We start from the raw sequence: 23549 nt of genomic DNA, 5'->3' as shown, positions 1-23549 counted from the left end.
ATGGTGACTGGCAAGCCAGATGATACCACTATTTGAATTTCCCTTGCATTTTTCTTCAGTGAAACCACAGCTCGCAGTGTCAACAGTTTTTCTTACGCCAGTTTGGTGTATCAATTGCCTGGGAGGCAAAAGCTATAGCCCTTTTGAGCTTACCTTGAAAGCACTCTGTGAGAGAGCCATGAAGGCAACTTATGGCTGCACCCAGCAAATAGTCTTTGCACAATGTGAAAAAAAGCGTGGATGCCTCCTCTGTGGGCTCAGGTGTGTTCTGAGCTCAGAGGAACTTTGGTCCTATCAAAGCACTATGAGCACTGCAGTGAAGAGAGATGGTTACTGAGTGGAAGGCATTTCTTACAGACTTTCCAAAGGTATCCTTCTGTAGTGGTTGTAGAAATACAACCTGAATGCATGACAACATGACCCATGCTTTGTACCCTGCTAGAATAAGTGTTGTCAGACTCTAGACAGTCCAAGACAAGGTATTTTAAAGGGCGAGTCATCCATATTGTCAGATGGCATCCTCTAGACTAGCACAAGAATCCAGTATGTTTGAGGTTTCTCCTGATTTATGAGAGAAAAGTGTGTGGGGAACCTGAACTCAAACTGCATCAACACTCAGAGAATCTAGTCAATCACCAGCACTCTCACAGGACAGCATAAACTCAAATCTGTAGGTTTCAATCTTTACAGAAAAGCAAAGACAATTATCCATGACCAAGAGCTTCTGACGTTTCATGGTCTGTTGCAGAGCTATAGGATAGCTGCTGTCACGTTTCTAATACAACTCATTGTGTTCTGGCCTATTCAGCCATGCTTTTGGGCTTGAAAGAAAAGTGATGTCACTGTCAGCTATATTTTTTTTCTCTGAATCCTGACATAATTGACATAAGCAATGGTCAAATCCTTCAAGTTTCCACACTTTGGGGTCATTGCCAAAATTCATCTCCCTTTTGCAGAGACTGAAGATTAGACTGGCACTCTGCACAAAGGATTGAACAGGCAACAGCACCATAAAAATATTGGTCTCTTTTTAAGGGCTGAGACATTTGCTTTATACTTTCTTTGTCCACTTTGCAAAATATATGTGAAAGGCTTCATGTGTATAACAAAATTAATAAATTAAATAATTGTTACCTCATGCAGAAGCAAAGCTACTGCAGTTATGTAAGTTCCCAGAAAAAAAAAAAACAAACCACTATTTTCCAGCACTGGAGGTGTCATCTCTGAAACATCTGGTATAGGAAAAAATGACCAAGTAAATGAAAACAAATCTTAGCCACAACATAGAAGAGGCTGCTAACTAAATTGATGACACCAGAAATAACATGCACTAAGCCAACACAAGACAGGACGGGTAGCTGGCTAAACTAAACTTCAACGTAATTTAGATCCACAGAAAATAAAATGTCTTAAATACCAATTCTGCTAAGTATAAAATGCCAGACTCCCTGAAGAACATTTTTACATCAGATTCTGGACCTGACTCAATCGGGAAGGACTTGCTTGTATCGCAAGAGTGAATACATCCTTCTCTCCAAAGCACTACATTCTGCAAAATTCCTAGTTTTGCCAGAACAGAGAGGATGAGAGGTGAATATTTGTAGAGCACTGCATTGCTGCTAAACTGAAACTGTGTTAATAATTTAATGCATTAATGAATAATAAGAAAAGGAATTACAACTGAGCAAATGTATACATTTCAAATGTGACATTCATTTCCTTTAAATTTGTTCTACGCATAGATAACTGTGCTTCCATTTTCCCCAAAACTAATTCATCTTTCTTGTGAAAATTGATGTTATCCAAAAATTATGTTGTAGCATACAAGAAATCCAAATTTTCATCAGTTTCTTTCATGCTAATGGTAAGTTAATGTAAAAAGGCAGTGTATATTCTTAAATATTAATAAAGATAACAAGGAAGATTCCAGCTAGAACACTAGCCAAAACTATGGGAAACAGAAATTCAAATTCCTGACATACTTGCAAGTTGATAATTCTCTCTCTCCTTCATTCCTGTCTGTTATTTATGAGATAAAGTGTTCAACCACCATTTTTCATTTTCAACAATTTTATTTATTTTACAGCAATGATTCTTTCCCTACTATTAGATTCATTACAGGTAAATTAAGTGCAATTTATGAACTGGTTAGGTAGCTCTTCTTCTGAAAAAGATTTGGACAGTATAAGGGACCATAAATTTTATAAAGTCAACAGTCCCATGCTATTGTGAAAAAGATTGGACTGTCACATAGCATAAGTAAATAGATTGCAAGGCCTGTCACATAATAAACTCTACAGAGTATTGTCACCAGCTTATCTGAGTATCACATTCACCTTGGACCACTGCCTGTCAAGAAAGGCATGGAACAGCTGGAGAAAGACCAGAGGAAATAAAGAATGATGGGAAATCTGGAAAATGTGACCACTAAGGAACTATTGAAAAAATAGCAGTTATTTAACCTGAAGAAGGAAAGGTCAAGCAAAGATATGATAGCACATTTCCATTAAGTCAAAGAAGAAAGGAATAATCTCCTTCCCATGCCTATAGGACTGGACAAGAATTAATGCATTTTTGGTAAGAACATTTCTACATAGAAAGAAAATATTTCTTATGTTGAGCAAATTGAAGCATTCGAATGGATTGTTCCTTTCTCATTGAAACTTTACTCACTAAAATTCTCTGAAAAGGATAGATAAATATCTGTCAGGAAAGGCAAAAATAGTGTTATTTTGCCTCTCAACAATGGAGTGGACTAAAAAGAAATCCCAATGCCCATTCTAATTTTATTTTTTATCATTTTTTGAAGGCAAGGCACTTCAAAATAGCAAACTGGACATCGGTTTTCAGACTACATAAGAACAGACCTTTCTGTCTCAAACAAATCCATACTTGTCAACACTACTTAGTACAATAATGATAGCCATTACAAAAATGAAAGCATACTAAATAGCATCTTCTTCTCTATGTGTTAATCTTTTTCCTGTTTTCTACAAGCTTAATGCTCTTCCTCCATTCTGAAAGGTATTTACTTCTATTTCTGCAATATAAAATCATAGCCCTTGAAATATAGCTCATGAAGGGAACCTTCAGTTCTATCAACTGGATCTTTCAAGAAAATACAGAATGCAGCCAAAGAGAGGAAAGCTTCTTATGGAACCATATTTAACACATCTTCTATTTTGAAAGCAAATCATCAAATAACACTCCAAGAGTACCACTGTCCAGCCAGTTTTGCTTCATCCTAACATAGCTTCATTAAGACCAAGATCATTAGCAGTGAAAATGTTATATAAACCAATGTTCAAATCTCTACTAAAGTCACATTAGATATAGGGTTATCATCTTGTATACTATAACTATTGTGGGTTTTAATCACATTGTGTTTACTTTTAAAGATTTAATAAATCTTACAAAACTTTACCTGTAAAGAACCTTGAGCACCTTTAAATTATGATGGGTCTTCAATTTCAGTGCCATACTCATGTTTAGTTGCAACATCACCATAACAGACAAAGCACAAATCTTAGAAAAAATCTATACATTATATTCCAACAGCCTATTTCCTTCAGGTATATTTAGGTTTCTGGCCAAAAAGGCCAGTAGCATCCTGGCTTGCACCAGAAACAGCACGGCCAGCACAACTAGAGAAGTAATTGTGCCCCTGTACTTGGCACTGGTGAGGCTGCACCTCCAACACCTGTATTCAGGTTTGGGTCCCTCCCTATAAGAAAGACATTGAGGTGGTAGAGTGTGTCCAGAGGCAGGCAACGAAGCTGGTGAAGGTTCTACAGCACAAGTCTTATGAGGAGTGGCTGAAGGAACTGGGGGTGTTTCTCCTGGAGAAAAGGAGGCTGAGGGGAGCTCTTACTGCTCTCTGCAACTACCTGAACGGAGGCTGTAGACAGGTGGGGATCAATCTCTTGTCCCAGGTAATAAGCAGTAAAACAAGAGGAAATGGCCTCAAGTTGCACCAGGGGAGGTTTAGATTGGATATTAGGAAAAAATTTTTCACTGAAAGTGTTCAAGCATTAGAACAGGCTGCCCAGGGAGGTGATGGAATCAACATCCCTGGAAGGGTTTAAAAAAAAAAAAGTGTAGATGTGGTGCTTAGAGGCATGGTTTAGTGGTGGACTAGGTAGTCCTGCGTTAATGGTTGGACTTGATGATGATCTTAAAGGTCTTTTCCAACCTAAATACTCCTATTACTTCTAGTCTATTACTTCTGTAACACATTATAAAATTAGTGATCTGTTTTTATAGAATCACAGCATCATAGAATGGTTTGAGTAGGAACAGACCTTTAAAGATCATTTAGTCCATCCACCCTGCCATAGGCGGGGACATCTTTCACTAGATCAGGTTGCTCAAAGCCCAGTCCAACACGACTGTGAACACAACCAATGATGGGGCATCCACAGCTTCTCTAGGCAACCTGTGTCAGTGTCTCAGCACCCCCACTGTAAAAAAACTCTTCCTTATATCCAATATATATCTACTCTCTTTCAGTTTAAAACCATCGCTCCTTGTCCTGTCCCTACAGGCCCTGGTAAAAAGTCTTTCTCCATCTTTCTTATAAGCCCCCTTTATACAGTGAAAGGCCACAATGAGGTCTCCATGGAACCTTCTCTTCTCCAGGCTGAAGAACGCCAGTTCTCTCAGCCTTTCTTCATAGAAGACATGTTCCAGCCCTCTGACCATTTTCATGGCCCTCCTCTGGACTCCTCTAGCAGGTCCATGTATTTCTTGTAGTGGGGACCCCAGACCTGGATGAAGTACTCCAGCTGGGATCGGTTTTGTAATCTGTTCTTTGAAAAAGGCAATTCCAATAGGATATTACCATTTTAAGGTAGTACTCAAAAAGTATCAATACACTACTTCATAACTGTTGTATACTACTGTTGGATAATAGTAGGGGATGATTTTAACATTAGTAACAATCTCACAAAATATCCAATAATCAGTTAATTCGCTTTGACCAGTTACAGTACTCTAAGTAATTCCTTGCCTGACATATAACAAAAGCCAACATGACTTTACACATGAAGTGTACACAATATTATTATTGTTCTTGCTAATACATCACCATCATAAGAAAGTAAATGAAGGTATTAATTTTATTCATATTTTTATTTTGGAGGTGTCTGAATATGCAAAGCAACATCACAGCCTCATGCTACAATGTAAACAGTATTTCAAATAGCATCTGCCTCTAATCACATACTATTATTGTCAAAGTATATAAAGTATGAATGTTACCTTTGAACTGAATAAATGTTTTAATTTAAAAATAATTAATTCTATTGTTCAAAAAAATGGAATTAAACCATCATGCAACGATTCACATTACTTCACAAATAACCTAATGGCTGCTACTGATCCTTTTCATTGCATAGCAGCTTAACTGGTAAATTTCTCAGCTTGGCCAACTGGTTCATTTCATAAGCCATATTCTGATACAAAAAAATCATAAAACCATAACTACTACAAAATAGCACCCAAAGTATTTTTAAAAATACCTAACTATTGTCTGAACCTTTGAAGAGATGCCTTAAAAATAAGATATTCTTTATTATTCACTACATATTTACACCTTTTACATAATGTAATCAAAGGATTTAAGTAACTCAATTTAATATTTATGCAGGAACTGGCAGCCAGTATTTTACCCTGAGGGATGTAACTCTTCATAAAAAGCTCATTTTACAAGACACTAGCAGTTTTGGCATTACCAGCACCTCTCACATAAACCATGCTGAAACCTATAGTTTATCCTGCCAAATGCCTTCTGTACATATGGTGTTTAACAGTGCTCTGTAGGTCTGTAAGCCAATAATAATAGATTTAAGCTAAAAATCTGAAGACACATCTAACAAATTTAAAAAATGCTACTTATTCATATATATTTACCTACATACCCCGCACGCATATAAACATACAGGATTTAAAATATTCTTTAAATTAATATGCTAACTAAACACTTGTAAAAATAATTTCTTTTGCAATTTGCAGTAGCTTCCTGAAGTTTAATTCTCCTTCTATTGACATCAGAGGCAGAACTTCATTAACCTCAGCAGTACAGAATTAGGTCACAAGAAACACAAAGAAATATAAAGACAGCATGTACATATCCCTGTGAAATCTTCTATGCAAGGATGGGCTTGGCGCTTTACAAGGTTAACCTCGCCAGTAAGCTTCCAAATTAAATTTCAAAATAACGTATTCTAAATACTACATCTTTGATTAGTGGCCTACAAATACTGTGTATAACAATAGAATAAAACGCAGTTATGGATCTACATGTGCTAAGGGATAGACCTGTGTGGTGGTACATTTCTCCCATTTCTCTGGGCTATTCTATAACCCCTGGAGCTACCAACCAGGTAAACATTACTTAGTCAGGTTACAGCCAAGATGGAAATTTACAGGATGACTAAAGACAATCATTTCACAACCTTGTAAACAGCGGTGAGACCCTTTTGAGGTCTCCTGGACTGCAGTGGACTGCGACCAGCATCTCCCTCTGAGCAGGATGCTGCTCAGAGTTTGAAAACTACCAAGTCTGTGATAGTAGGGGGACCATTGCCAAAGACCAATGATGGAGCCTGGGCTGATACTCCTGCTCCTCAAGGTTCAACCTGTTGAGGAACTCAAAGGCACTAGATATGAGTATTTTCACCAAACTTGAGTGGAACTTTTAACATTTATCCTTTTGTACATTTGTGTAAATATATCTCTATATATCTATTTTCCTTATGCTTGTGCATGTGTAAATCAATTTAGATACCTTAATATTAAGTACTACAATCTTGAATCAGTAGTAAACTTATAATTGTGATTTGAACAAATTCTATTGATTCACTTTATAGATGTTAGAGATAATCATAAATTAAATACTGCTAAAATCCTATGGATAATCCTAAATTGTGAACAAACTCTCCCCTCTCTTTCCCTATACCCTTTAGCCACAAGCTGTTGTCAAAGCTTAAGACTAAGATTGGACCTAGCCACACCTAAACTCTATGAGAATTTAGAAAGAAATGGGGTCTACTCCGAATCCTCATGACTCAATGGTAGAATTCCCCTTACTCTTTATATTTCTTTAGACTTAAGTCCACTGTCCAAGTCTGAGACTAAAAATAGATCTAGCCACACCTAAACTCTATTGAGAGCTTCGAAAGCAAGTAGGTCCACTCTAAACATCGTGACTCAATGAAAGGATCTTCCTTATCCTCTTCTTCAGTCCCTATAAACTATTTCTTCATTGCTCTATTCTGGCTCGATTTTTAATTTTTATGTCTTGCACATTTAATCCACGTAATAAGTAGCAGAGTGCCATCAAACCTTGTGTAGTTGCATTTCCACAAACTGATGATAGTAAACCTATTTCACTCATACCTTTGATGGTGATTCTTTAAGTGATCTGACCTAAACCACTGATTTCATGACAACCTGATGAAGTGTACATTGTTGGTAATAACAAACTTCACAACCATTTTTACATTTGAACAGTCTAATTTTATGTCATATTCTAACTGAAGTGAATCAGTGAGTTAAGTAGTATTTAATGCAAGTCTTCTTTAGAATTATGACACTTTTTATAAAGATGAGAGATATAGTTAAAGTATTAATATATTGACAACTCCATAACATAAAATAATGCTGAAAATGCTTACCACTTTCAAAACAGGCATCAAATATAAGATGTCCTTTTTTAGGCTGTCCACAATATCCAGCTGGAAGAACAGTATGCTTGCTCACGTTCCCTACTATGATATCATCACTTCCTAGGGCACTACCTGTTGCAGTAAAAGAAAAAAAAAAGCATGAGCATAAAAGCTATAAGTTAGAAAAAACAATAGAAGGATATTCCTCCATGCTTTTCTACATAACAAGAAATTTGCAGCAGTAAATGAACTCCTCAAAGTTTATTTAAGAATTTGGATATAATAATGGCATCATATGTTAAAGCTTCTCTAAGTAACAAACCACACAGCATGGTTTCTTGCACACATGTATCCTGTGGCTGAACACTCTCATATGCAATAGTCTGATATTCAGCTGGATCCACTTCTTTCAACCGGAGCTCTGTAATACATATATTCTGCATGGATTCCCTAGAATTGAACTCCTCAGCAGCACCTTACTTTACCATAATCCTCAGCAACATCTTCCTCACTATAAGCATTAATGGGATCTTATTCCTCTATCTTGCTGCCTATTTTCATGCATCTTAAATGGCCTTAGAACCTTTGAGACTTAAGTCCAACTCATATCTGAAATTTGAATATTATTAGAGAGGAGAGACATACATTCATGGAGGTATATGATTATCTGAGCCTTGCTTGCTTTGGATACAAAACTCAGAAGAACTTAAATATTTTTTAAAACATGGGGGTTATTTCCTAATAAAACATATCAGGACACAAATTTTCTATACAATAACATTATTTTTGTCAAAATATATCAGTAGTGTATATACTGAAAGCTTTGTCCTTCCAGTAAAATTATACTATTTGCAGTATACAAAAAAAATTGTTTGCAAACAGGAATGAAAGAGCACAGTGATTTTTTCATTTGAGAAATGTACAAGGAATAAAGTCTGTATATTATATTATACATTAATATTATACTATAGTCAAAGAAATACACAATAATATAACTAGCAGTTCATTCTTCTGACATTGGCTCAGCATTTTCTTCACTATTTACTGTTCGGACAACAAGTATTCAACAATAGAAAAACTATCTTCTCTGTTACAGAAAACTAGAAGAAATGTGAGTGTCTTCAAGTGCAGAAGGCATGTGATGGAATAATGGGATGATAATATCTTATTTCACTCTGATAAATAGGTCTACTAAGGCTTCTAGAAATAGACTTTTGGTCTGTACTGATTTTTTGACATTTAAATGGGTTACAGGGGATGATGAATGTGACATAGAGCTCAATTTGTTTTATTTTTATATTGAAAACTATTTCACACAAATGTTACAAGCAATTCATATTGGCCCTGAATGATGAAAACAGCTTATTAATTAAAACTGACCTTTCCATACATAAATGTATTCCACCTCTTGAGGCAAAACACCTTAGCTGAAGTAACAAATTATGTCAACATCTTAGTGACACCACAGTTAAAGGGTCTGTCAGGCTTTCTATTATATCCCATATTTTCAGAGGTATATAAATCCCAGGTTAAAAAATATGTATATCCATGTTAACACTCAGCATATAAATCCCCAGTCTTCCCAGGGAAGAAATTTGTAACTTATTCTTTGAGAAGTACTACAACAGACAAAGATAATTTAGAACTTTTCTTACTTTAGAATAATCCACAGTTAGATATTAATTAATGCATGCGAATAATTTTGGTAAAATATAATATTTGCACCCTCATGGTTATTTGTTTTAGACTGAATAATTGCCCACAGATAGCAGGCTGCGGCATTTAAACTCATTTCTTTAAATGTAAAATTACAACTTATATTTTTAGGTAGATGGTTTTTTACCAGCATGATGATACAATTTGCCTAAAGGCTGGTAACACCACAGGCAAACTTACACCTGGATGGGGCATCTGTGTATCTGTATGGCCATGATCGTGTCACTTGTTACAATTCATCCCTCTGCATCATGCAACCTGTAATTCAGAACAGCAGCCACAGGAAAACCATTTCCTCAGTTGCAGTTCAGTGCCACTTTGACTAAGAGCCCCCATATACCTGTCACAGTTAGTCAGGTTAATCATTTGTAATCCACCACATAGAATCAAGGATACAAAGAAAAATTCAGGGAAAAACTGCAGATCTCCACCAAGAAAGCATCAGCTGCCAGGGATCAAACTGAAAGAATGGGAGGCAGGGAGTCAACTGAGTAGAGCTGTAAAAAGCTGAACTCCTCCTGGTAAATGCTCAATTGTAAATCTCAGCTAAAAGTAACAGCTTCTTGTAATCTTAAAAGGTAGATGGGAAACACCGTTAGATAAAGATGTAGAAACTAGAAAAGATTACATTCATAATACTTCAACCATAAGACAGTGTAGGAAAAGCAGGCAGAAGACAGAGCTACACCTCCTTTTCCACCTAACTGAAAAATGAGAAAATCTGCCAATGGAGTCTTTACATGATGCAGAAGGAAGCTGTCAAGTAACTGTGTCCTAGCAAAAAGTTTCCATCTGCTCCTCCTGGCCCAACGCAGCCATTCAGAAATGAGAGTAAAATCATCAAATAGCCTATAATTCATAGTCATTTAATAATATTCATCTCTCCTTGCATGTTCTTTATTACACAGTACTTTGAATATTCAGAATGTACTGTTGTTATATTTTGAGTTATATTATCTTTAATTAATCTCTAAACACACAAAACTGCAGTCTTTGAACTTCACTTTATTATAGAGCACAACAGCATTATGTTCCTTCTGGCATGTTCTCCTTGGGTGATAAAGAAAAGGCCAGACTACTGGCCAAAAAACAGCCTGCATTGCTGTATTACTAGATTATAAAACATGGTTTCACGCTTGTCTGTTCAGCAGATGCAGTGAGTGTTGCTGAGAATACATTACCATCTTCGGACAGAGGCGACTGTTAGACTGAGCCGTAAGTTCTCTGGCCAGTAAAGAGATAGTGTCCTCACAACTGGGGAGCCCTAAGTAGATTTTCCTCACTAAAAGCAAAGATGTACGACAGAGCCTTGTAGGGAAGGGAAATAGTACTTCTATCTGAAACATACTGAAGGGGAAAGAAGAGAATTAACTGAAGTATATCCTGCACGTCACACTTAAGGAGACCAGATTCTCCTTTGAAAAAAGGTTAGGTAAGACAAGCAAAGGCAAAAGTAACTTAGCAAAGAAATTTTCTCAGACTGTAGGTCTTATTTTGTCAACTATTTTTTATACGCTTTAAGACACATAGCTATTTTATTCTAATTCTTCATAGCTTAAACTCCTGGAGTTTCCAGCAAATCCCTAGGATTTACTTTTACCCCAGTATTAAACTTCAACGGTAATTTTCTATCAGGTATGAAATCTGTAGGTGTCTGAAATCTCTGTAAGTATATAAGGCTTTAAAATAAAACCTGGACAGACTCTTCTGGTATCCACATTCATCACTATTGTCATCGTGGACATATTTCAGATCAAACTAGTGACAATGAAAAGAATCAGTTCCAGGGGCCTGGGATTCTTAGGTGGAAGAGTTTGGAAACTTCGAGAGCTTCTTGCTATTCTTAAGTTCAAAGGGTAAAGTCAACATTTTTGTCATGATGATGAAAACAGTATTTGCTACAATAAACATCATGCAAATTTAGGTGTATTTTCTTTAAAAACTGCAGTTTCTAGAGGGAAGTACCTCTTAAGTAAGTAGTAGTTACTCTTTGAATTGGGTAAACAACAAGCCCAAGCTTCCAGCTGTCACAAACTTCAGAATCCACAGTTAGCAGCCAGCAGCTACCCTCATGCTACATTAGGTAGGAGAGCACAGCTGCTTTAAAAAAGACATAGAAAAATATAGAGTGAATTTGCCTGGAAAACCTGCAACATTCTTACAATCACACTTACTGCCTAATAAGCATAGCCAATTAGAAAGGTAAGTTAACGTGAAAAGATACAAAAACTGCTAATGATCTTTGTAGAAGTCTGCTTTAAACATTACAAACATCATCAAGAACCTCTCATTCTGCTATAAGACACTTATTTTAGAACAAGATTAGGATACATTTTGCTACTAAAAATTTCTATGGCATAAAGATCTAATAGCCAGATTCCCATCATCCAAGGCCCAGGAAAAGTTTTCAGGTATCCTAACAAAGACCTGCATCAGCCTTGAGCAGTACTGTTATTGTAACCCCACACAAAGAAAGGAATCTGAACTCTCAATACAGTTTGCAACAAACAAAAATTCATTCCGATGACCAATGGCAACTCTATTAGCTCCTAAATATAACAAGTCTCTAGATCAACATCATTCAACTCAAGTTTTGAGCAAGTAACACTTATGGAGGATATGCCAATAACAGTGTCTTTTCCACAAATCAGAAAACTGCCAACAGTGTAATTTTAGCAAAATTATATAATATAATTTACAGAAATTTATAGGCATTATGGCAGATTATATCCTCCAATTCTTTTTTTTTTTAATAAAATCTTTTCAGTCATTGTGCCTAGGCTTCAGCATCACTGCTACTCAAGAAGACTTATTTCTGCTATGAACTCTGAATAGTCTATGGCCATTCTAAAAATCTAAAAATCCTACAGGCAGCAGCAGGCAGGAGCTTGGAGTTCCAGCTCCACTGGCCTTAAAAATGCTAAGAAAAAGAAGAAAACACAACTGTAATTGAGATCTTCACAGCCATGTATCCTGCAGCAAGGATTGGGCATAAACCTGAGAATCTAAACACACTGCAGAGAGCTCTGTCAATCTGAAATGTGAATTCACAGTCACCATGATCTGAAAAGAAATGGAAGAAATTATGTTAACACTACAAATCCCAGGGTTTGGGAAAATATGCGGCATGGTACCAACCACACCTGCTGCCTCACATTCAAGTACTGTGCCCATACTGTCACCATTACCCATCTCAAAAGTCAAGCAGAACAAGGAAAATGCTGATTATCACAGACAGCATTCCCATACAGCTTGGTCTAGTTCTAAAAAATAGTAACAGTGGGTCATTATTCAGAAACCAAATTTGAGATAAAGCATCTTTAAAGTAATTGTCTCTTCAATTACTTTCCTCCTCCCGTTTGACCAACAGACTTCTTGTCAAGGGTCTATCTCCAAACTGTAAGAGGATATTCATATTTAAGGAAATATGCTGAATAAAAGACAAGCACTGGTTCAGCAGAGATTATCAGGTAAATTCAGAGCTTTACAAAGTTTCTGAAAATACTCAGAAAAAATAAACTGCAAGTTTACTGCCAGGAACTTGAAAAAGCTTGTGGTAGGTTGCATAAATAGGAAGGAAACATGGTAATGTATTGTTTGGGGGGGTTTAATTTTACTGCACAAGTAACTCTCTCTACAGAGGCTACCAGACAGCATACCCTTTTAACATCCCTTTTAATGCATACCCTTTTAACCTCCCTAACACAATTCCTTGGCTAATGCATTGTAAACTTTTTACTTTGGGCTAAAAGGCATATGTATACCTAAACACTCATACTTCTTCAGATATACATACCCAAACTGATTTACTCTAGCAGAAGGTATGGCATAGGTGTCTCAGTCGAAGATGAAACTGGGAAAGTCTTGTTTTTACATGCAAACACGTCAAAGCAAAATGACCACTAAAGAGTTCCATGGAGTCCCTACAAAAGGCTTGGTGGTACCACAAAGAGCACTTTGCTGAAATGCTCATATTAAGCAGACAGCCTAAAGATAGCCAGGAATATAAAAGTATGTAAGGTGCTTAGCCCAAGACAAAGCTGTGAACTTATTGGCTGATCAAGTGTAAGAAGGTAATGAGAAATCTCCACTGCCTGGTCCATTCAAAATAAGCACATCCAGACAGCGATACAATTATGAATCCAAGGTCAATTATAGCTCCTTTCCAAAATGTAGTGGAGAACATTGAACCGAACACAACATCTGGCAGACAGATACTGCTCTAAACAATTACTCACTCACAGTGACTTACAAGTTTACAGAAAAAGAAAATAAGCAAACTTGTGTTGACTTGTTTTTTTGGTTATATGTAATATTTGTTTCCAGTCTAATCTCAAAGCATAACTTCAAGAATATTTATTTATTATCTCAATGTGGGCTATCTCCAAGGATATACCTTCTTGTCAGAGGCAAATAGCAATGGAATTTTTTGTATCACTTTAGTGAAATCCAAAATGGCCAAAAAGGTATGAACAGTTTTTCCTCACGAAAATAATTAAAAAAAAAATTAACGCTTTGAACTCAGCAAGCAAGAAAAATAACCATCACTCTTTTTACTGTATTTATAAACTCTAACCTATCCACTAAAATACTCATCACTAGAAAGGGAAAAAATACTGAAAAAAACAGTAGTACCAAATATGTTAACTGAAAATATGTTTATTTTAAAATACTGTAAGAATCAGTGAATTTAATCTGATATACACATTTATTCTTTAACAAGTATTTGGCATCTTGATAATATCAAAGATATCATATGATGCAACAGTTGCTATAGTAGCAATACTTCTTTAAATAAAAACAGATCAAACAAAAGTATAAAACATAAATTATAAACAAAAATGTGATGCATCACATACATCCCCAGTTAGCAGAGAAAAAGAGTAAATAATAGTTTCCTAGCTCAGCTAGTCCTCAGAGTTATATCTGCAAATATGTAATTGTATCAGCAAGTCCATCCCTTCTGGGAGATAAGAGATGGCTCAGAGAATTAGGTCCGCATACGAATAATAGGAGATACTAAAAGACCAGCTGAAAAGTGCATAGGAATTCAAATACTAGGTAGGAACACCCCCAAAAAATCTTTTTCTGGCCAAGCAAGAGGAAATTCTGTGTCTAGGGATTCTGAGGCAGGAAAAGAACTGAAGATTTAAAGCAGATCCCTTGTGTGGTACTACAGAACTTCAGTGGGTAAAACTTCTTTTGCAGGGTCTTTGCGAAATCAGTTGCTTACAGATTTCAAAAAGACAAGAAGTGCATGTGACCTGTGAAAAATGATGAGTCAAAACAGATGATTGCAGGGTTTGGAATTGTAGTTAGTAGAAAACGTCAGGTAAGGGGAAAAGCTCATGATACTATAACATAACCCACAAAACTGAAAAAAGGTGTTGATGGTTGAAGTCACTCACTAGTATTTGCTGGTACCATCCTAAAATTATGTATTTCCTACACAGCCTAATCTTGAAACAAATCATTACACACCTGGTTTTGCATTATATGAGAAAGGAAAGGAAAGGTTCACGGATATAAGCTATGTATATATCCACATATGCTATGTGGATATATCCATGTTTCAACAGCTGCCCCAGCTATTGGGCATTGATTTAACAAAAGCAGGTTATCATGTACATTAATGAGACACATGTATATAACTATGTATTTTCATTAACTTTTCTTTGACGAGGTTTTTAAATGCAGAATGATTACATGCAAAATGCTTATGAAAAGATATTTCTAAACAACCTCAAGAAATAGCACCAGCCAAAGGATATTGATTTAGCTAGTTATTGCTGGTGCAGATCAAATTTTAATTTCCATGTATAATACTTCAGGTTTCATACAGAAGGTATGAAACAGGCTTAATCCATACTTTCACTGATAAAGCAACAGCAGATCCGGCCTACAGACTACATTGACCATTTCCCTCCTATACAATAAAAACCATATTTTATTGCAAAACCTGTTTTCAATATAAGAACACTACTTCCTCCATGCTTTTTTTTTCCTTTACCCACACTGTATATTCTTGAATAAATAGGTTTTTTTCTGATTTAAGAGCACAAGATATAATTACATGACCAACAGCCAGACCCTGAATAACCCAACCAGGAGTAAGCACTATATCAATTAGGCGGGTTTTATCCTATGAGAACTGCATGGTTAAAAATTGTTTTAATGACAGCCTAACTGCAAGAAGTCATGACAAAATACATTTCTAAATTAAAAATAACTCACATTGAGGCAAGATAAACACAACCAAAGCATCTGATATGTAGTAACCAGTGCAATGACCCCAACCCATGATTATGTAGCCTTCAGTGCCTACTAAAGTTGAAATCTCTGTAAGCCAACAACTTCTGTGTCTCCTTTCTTTAGGATCAACTGATTCTCAGCTGGGAAACTGAAAAAGACTCAACAGGTAATAATTATTCCTGATACAACAGAGAAGTAGGTTTATTCGAGCTTTTGAAAAAGGCCAAGGCTTTATGCATTTTAGTTGCCCTAGGTTTCATATACCTCAGTCCTGACTATCACATTCAAAATGCTTGCCCACAAAAGGCATCTCCTAAAGTAGTAGGTATGAAGTACTATAGAAGTCTTTCAAGAATATCAGCAAAGTCAAATAAGAAACACATAAACAGTGCTTTTTCCGTTCATGAAAATTACCCCTTTCATGTCAAATTCCTAGCCCTTTCAATGTCTTACTATGTTTGCTGATCGAACGGGAGCTTTCCAGACCTTTATTTAAAGAGATACCTATGTCATATTTTGGAAAGCATGAGCTTATCTGCTGTAATCCCAGCAAGGCCAACGGAAGACAGCTATAGCTGTGATCCTGCACCTGAGCTAATAAGCTGTGTCATGGACATTATTTCAGGTTCAGCACCGAGGTGATACAGCTGTGCCTTCTAATTTGGATCAGGCTTTTATCTCTTCTCAGGTATTCTTCAAAAGCAATCAGCCTGATGAGCCTCAACAAGCCATCTGTAGTACCGCATCAAACCCGCTATTCAGAGGGGTTTGATTTCTCAATATCCAAAGTGTGACTGCTGTAAATTTGTTGTGGATGCACCTGTTCAAATAAAAAAAAATTATTTTATTATCACTAATTCTAGCATTCAGGAGACCTGAATTCAATTTCCAACTCAGCCACCAACATCTTTATGGGGGTAATGAATCCTTACACATGGGAAACTAGGCCTTCCATGAGGGCTCCACAGAGCAAAAAGTCCTGTGGGGAAACACATCAGCAGCTTTGCATACCACCATATTTCTCTTCAAGACCCTGTAGTTCACAAACACTTGGAAGAGAGGTAGTTGCACACTGCTACAACAGCTTGGGCCATCATTAGGAGTGGGATAAGTGAAAACCAAGTGATAGAAGTTCACTGACAGTTTCCGTCCTGTGTATTACGCACCATAATTGATGCATCCTTCTTCGGGTTGAAATTTTATTTTTCCTTGGCTCTTGAATATGTGTAATTTAAAGATATGGTTTTACTCTTGCTTCTGATTGACTTTTTGTCTAGAGGTAGGCATGACTTCTGTCAGTCAATTTAAGTCAACAGTATTTTCAGACACTTAATTTTCTCACTTTGGAGTTAAAATCTTCTTGACTACTACATATTTGAATAAATTTGGGGATTTTAATGCTACTTCTGGAATAATTTGTTCCCTGAGGTTGCTGAAATCAATTCCACTATTAATTACTGTCATAGTTATAATTACTCATTGAAAGAATTCCTTTAACTTCTTAGTTGAGACTAGCACCTTTATCCCCTACTTTCCAAAACAGTCCATTCCAAAAAGTAGCATTTTAAGCCACTGAGAATATCTTCACCTAAGTGTTGCCCATTCACATTGCTGCATTTACTCTTTGGTTAATAAACACTTCTGCATAACCTAGTATTTCATATGAAATAATTATGATTGCGGTGTTTTATTTTATTCACAAAGTATATGGACTGCATAGCAAAAAATTTAAATATTGTTTCAGAATTCCTGTTTTGTAACATAGAAATGTCAGCAAAGCAAACTTGATCTATTAACTTTTGCATCAGCAACACAACAGGAATTTAAGTATAGAAAACACAACTAATACACCATATTCAGCAGTTTTTAAGTAAGCATGTGTTAAGTTGATATAGTATTTATAGGAATATGAAATGCATACAAAGTATTTCAAATATTTGGAGCACAAACCAAAATCTACCTACACGAAGGCTTACATAGAGAAAGCTCAAATTACTGATTATTGGTACTGCTTAGAAATAAAATAAGCAACAGATATACTTGTTTTCAGGGTAGTTACATGACATCTGTTATTCTGCTGTACCACAGACTTTGGATATAGTTAAGTAGTACAGAGGCAAGTTTATCTCACAATCCTATTTTACATGGACAGTTCCTCTGAAATAATGCCATAGGCTTTGGATTTTTATAGGTTATTTGAGAATTTTTTCATTAATCAAGTGCATCATACTACCTCATCTGCATTACATATGCATGAAAACGTGATAGCCACTTGATAGGTGTTACCCAGCTCTAAAGTCTACTGTAATCACACAGTAACTTTGCTGCTTATTGCAAATGAAAACGCATCAGTAGACCTGTAATGAATCCAGCTGGGCTTTCTTTGGAAAGGATTCCTGCTGCTCTGCTCTGGTGAATCACCGGAACTGATGTTCCACTTGTTTTTGTGGAGATTGAAATTTAACATGTTTTTCAAGGTGGTTATGAAACTATAAGTAAAAGCAAAATCTTGCCAGTTTTCACTCATGATTATGAGATCCACTGCTAAGTAAACAGCTTTATGATTTAGCAAGTAAACAAAACACAGTTAGATAACTTATTTAATTATAAGAATTAAGCTAACTATTTTATCCCCCCGTCCCCTCTTCCACACTTGATTTTTACCACAATGAATCTATGAAGTCAGCCAGTTAACCATACTGAGAGAACAGGGACACATATGTATATTAGAAAATATATGTATCACACTGTATAAGATTTAGCCTCTAACCTTAATACATTACTCATGCTAAAATAGAACCAACCATGAAAACACTTTACTATACACATATATACATCAAACTCTATGCCCAACATTTGCAGGATCACAGTCCTAGATTTAATACTGAAGTCAACATCTCCGAATTTGCACAGCCTGTGACAAAATGAAATTGAAGCTATTATTATTATTATTATGGTAGAGCAGCTTTCCAAACCATTCTGGCATACAATGAGTAAAACTACTTCAAAAAATGTCACAGGACAAAGCAAACTACCAAGCTGCAACAAGGCTTTACTGTTGGTCAGATTCTACTGCCTATGCTGTTTCTCCATCCTCCAAAGGCCAAACCACAATCCTCCTTCTCTCTGCTGCCTGACATCCTCTCCCATACTCCTCAGTGCTCTTTAACCACCTAGCAGGAACGAGCTACAGCTGCACATCATCTATGTCAATCAACCCACTGCCTTCGTAGCAAGGCCACAGCTGCATATTATCCACATTAATCAACCCATTGCCTTCACTCCTCTACAAAAAAACATATTTAAAATTTAAAAATATAACACTTCTTAAACGACAGGCTCAGCCTGTGGCAAAGTCAAGAAACTGAGTTGTGGGGACAATGTGACAGGGAAGTGGGGACATGGGACACATAGGTGTGTGCCCATAACCAGCTCTCGATTACTAGTAAATTGGTTTATCTCCATAACTGAAGGCACAACTTGAGCCTAGAAGAATTTATTACCTCAGGTACAATGCAATCTAAACATAACAATTCTGCATCAAGGCTCTGCATGCCAACTACTTTTGGTGATTATTTGAGAAAACTAAGCTGGTTTCTATAGAATCACATAGTCCTGGAAAGGGCAGCACAATCAGTCCTCCAGGAACAAGAGTGACGTAGCACAATGCACACACCTAGGTGGGTATGCTGGAGCCAGTCCACATCCAGCAGCACCACTGCTGAGCAGAAGCAGCACCACTGGATCTGAATGACGTTAGCAGTAAATATCTGTACCAAACTCCTCTCTGTATCCTCTAGCACCTCATTTAACTGGGGGACGGTGCTTTCTGTCATCAGGGTATCCTAGCTCTTTATTTAAAAAAAAAAAAAAAAAAAGTAAGTATGATTATACAGCCATTCCACTCTATTATTTTTGTCCCTAAACAGGTGTTGCTGGAGGAAAGAGGAACAGGAGGAAGGAAAATCTCTGCGTGTAAACAAGTTGTCCATTTCTTCTGTGAAAGGTTACAGCTATTGGTATTAGGTGTCCCATTTGGAAAGCAGGCTTGTGCTGCAGAACTAACTTTCCCAGTCCTGCTAGTGGTCCCATGGAGATCAAGCCAGTTACATTTTAACACAAGAAGCTGACTCTAAAATAATGAGTATTAAATCTATAAAGCTCAACTTAAAAAGAAACAGAAATGCTATGCAGGCCATGTAAATGCATTCTGAGGTTGATCTGGTTTTTTGCATGAGACTTCTGCCTATAAATACAGTGACAGCAACACTAAAGAAACTTGCAGAAACTTCTGTTTTACAAATTTCAGTACAAAACCTATTAAAATTCTCAATATGTCTCATTTTACTTTTTACAAATTCAAAAACTCTCACAAGTGCTAATAATTAATAGGGTGCTTTGAACTTCACTGGAAGAAAAAACGGGAGGCTTGAGGTAAGTAACTCTCAGAAGCTTTGATTATTTGTCAAAGAAAAAACTGATAGAAATATAGCTAGGAAATGGTAAACCATTAAAAAATGGCAACTGGAACACCCAACTCATTCGTGTTTCTGTCTTTTTCTGAAATTATATCTTCTGGCTCTATAAAGCCCTCATTAGTATTTCTCAGGTCTCCTTTTGTGGCAAATTATGTAATAGGAATATGATCAAAGCTGTAAGTACCAAAAATATATCAGCAGCTCTTCCTCAACGAATTCTTCTATTGGGGATTGTTTCCACTAGATAACTGAAAAAGTTGGAAATTAGTTAAATATCAGTCTACTGGCAACAAAGTATAATGATTATTACATTATTTTTCTGCAGCAACTACAGTTAATTTTTATGTATCACTTTAATTAATATTCCAACTTAAGCAGCAAAAAACTGAAGTAGTTAATGGTCTCTTACAGAGTGCCTCAAATTTACTAACAAACCTTTTTCCATATCATCTGGATTTCAAACTACCTATGCTAAAATGTACCCATGCTTGCTATCAGTAAGTTCTGGCAAATGTGTTTGTAAAAAAACGCATTTTAGATTTGTTTACAAATACATCCTGCAGCATTTTATAAACAACTGTAAATAGTTCTTCATGGCATGTGAACATCTGCAAGTCTGGGCCCAGTACCCTTACAGTTTTCCACTGACTTTTGAAATCTTTTTGTGTAGACAGAAAGAGTGGGCAGATCCCTTTCAGCATGAAGACTACAATGTCTTTTCCCAAACACGGGAATTCAGCTATGTTTACAGGCTTGTAAGCTACACTGTTTACATACACTTGAAAATTCAAAAATAATTTAAGGACAATTCAGTTGAAGAAATGAAATTTGCCTGGAAAACCAAAAGTACCACTAATATATGGTGTTATTTTAAAGACCAAGATTAAATAATATTGTTAAAGTAATTAGCTGATTTTTCCTTTTTTAAATTTCATCATAGCTACTGAATGAGAAGTTCCAGTTATCAAAAAGGCCTATATTTAAAGACAAATAAATTAGGTTGTCTTATTTAGTTCAGCTTTTTATTGATAATTAAGGCCACCTAAAAGAAAGCAGCATGTTCCTGATACTATAATGTGTTCATACCATATGCAATGTACAGTATTTTTAATAGAATAACTATTCTTTTTTGAAAGAATAACCAAAACCTATAGTCCATCTCAGCACTACCATATTAAAATCAATTAGAAAACACCGCAGAATTTACACAGCTATTCTATCATGCCTTCCACATACAGAACTCTGAAATAACGATCTCAACATTAAGTATTTTAGAAATGTTAATTACTACCCAAACTTGGGGAGGAGGGGGGTTTAAAGCTCACCTCCCTGAACCCGTCAGCCTAGCTATGAACACTTTCAAAAATTCTAACCATTCTTAATATGAAATGTGACTTAACATAGCTCTGCAAGGTATCTATCATGACACGTAAATAAACATGAAAAACTACACATCCAGCTGGGAAATCTGCTTGTTCTGATAACAAGGATCTTTGGTCTAAAGACATATATTTGTATCCTGTCCAGTACTGTGAGTAAATGCCTTTTTTTGCTTTCACTATGATTTCAGTCATGATGACCCAATGAAATATCAGAAATACTAATACCCACAAAATGACTAGTAACTGTGGAATAACACATATTAGAACTGTCAATCCAGGCTAATATGCAGCTGCCTCAGATAGAAAACTATTACAGAACTGAGAGATAACCTGCACCCTTTGATCATTCAGGCCTCTGGAAGCAAGTCTTCCGAAGGTAATATAGATGCCTAGAAGAATAAGAGTAACCTGGGGAGAATGAGGTAACTAGTGAAATTTTAGCTAGATCCATGTCTGAAAAGTTAAACACTTTCATCTAGTTCATGGGTCAAAAAATTAGTAAATACAAGCATTCTGTACTCACTTTGACCTACTCCTAAATCTTCCTTAGAGAAGCTAATAAGGTCCTCTTTGCTACAGAGTAAGATCTATTTTTGAAGAAACTTAACAAAACTGGCTGTCTTTGCTATATCTCGTGTCTTCCAAAGGTCTGAGACATCAAGGTTAGCTGAACAGAACTAGAAGTCAAACCAAGAAGCTCCTGAAGCAACCAACTAGTCTTAATCACCTTCATTCTCCTGCAGACTTAATTTGTGAAGATTTAAGTTGCTTTTAATTTGGATTCCCAGCTTGAGACATAAAGGTTTCAGCCTGGAAACCCAGACAGGGCAGTGTACAAATTTACAGTTGATTGCAGAAAGCTGATTTGAGCACTTCCAAGGAAAGAGCTAGGACTAAGGAGCCAAGTGCAATGGGAAAATGATTGATTAATCCAGGGTAAAGTGAGTTGATTTGCAGCACTCTAACCAAACATCAGAACACAGAAACTATTTTAATGGATTATACCAGATGTCTGCCTAGTCCAGAGAGGATAGCACCAGAACATGAACTCCACAGCAGACAGATGTGAGATAATCTACCTTCCATATCATGTCTCAATCTCATTTGAAACAGACAGATTAGTTTAAACCATTATATAGAAAACAATAGTGAGTGTAGTGTAACAGTGTAATAAAAGCTAATGGTAGGCCATCTTCTGAAGTACTTTGTGAAATTCTGTGGTCCTAGCCCCTCTCCTCAATTAAAAAAAAAAAAAAAAAAAAAAAGTGCAAAAATTTGCAAGTTATTACAGAAACAAAAATCTTCTACAAGAAAAAGGAATGGAAATATGAAAAGATCTGCACATACAGAGACAATAAATATAATTACCAGTGTAAGAAAGATTAACAGATTCACTTTTTCTATAACAGAAGTATGAGTAACTAATAAAACTGAAATGAAAAATTCTTACATTATAAAAAGGTATGTTTTCCATAAAGTATAATTAACATACAAAGCTTCTTGACACAGTATATTATCAAAGCTGAGTGTGGAGGGGGTGTAAGCATCTTAGATATATATAATTCAGTATCAGATAATATTTAGGAAGAAACCTAAATTTTAGAGTCACCCTTCTGTTAAGTGTACATTATATTCTTCCTGACATCTTTCCTTGACACTGACTCTTGTCAAACACAGGTTACTGAATTAAATCAGTAAAGAATGGTCCATAACAATAATCTCTGTGGCTATAAAGCATGGATAAGTTACCTTTCTCTGTAACTCAGTTTTCTTATTTGAAAATTACAAATAATAATCATTATTTCAAGATCAGAAGATAAGAATTAGTTATTAATTCTGTTTTCTGATCCAGGAATAATAACATGATGTTTCTGTAAAAACAAAACAGCAAGTATAATGTAGTCTTACTTGCTAAATCAATTTACATGCTTTGAACAATGTTTGGTCCTTCTGTAATGGCTTCATTCTCCTTACAACCATACATAAAAATTTAAATTTGTGCAAAATGCAGATTCCAGAGCTAGATTCCTGTATCTCCTAAAGACTGGTCCAGA

At 36.1% G+C, this 23549-nt stretch overlaps 1 protein-coding gene across 4 annotated transcripts in view; it reads right to left on the bottom strand.

The window, feature by feature from the left end:
• Nucleotides 1–23549, bottom strand: part of LOC119155386 (BEN domain-containing protein 5) — a 965021-nt gene that overhangs the window by 939274 nt on the left and 2198 nt on the right. For all 4 annotated transcript variants that reach the window (XM_037404023.1, XM_037404019.1, XM_037404021.1 and 1 more), the window contains exon 2: nucleotides 7677–7799. In XM_037404023.1, coding sequence (XP_037259920.1) covers nucleotides 7677–7799 — 123 coding nt within the window. The remainder of the gene's footprint in view (nucleotides 1–7676; nucleotides 7800–23549) is intronic.

This window comes from Falco rusticolus, chromosome 11 (genome assembly GCF_015220075.1).
Source record: "Falco rusticolus isolate bFalRus1 chromosome 11, bFalRus1.pri, whole genome shotgun sequence".
Classification (NCBI taxonomy): Eukaryota; Metazoa; Chordata; class Aves; order Falconiformes; family Falconidae; genus Falco; species Falco rusticolus.
This window is presented reverse-complemented; position numbering and strand designations above follow the sequence as displayed.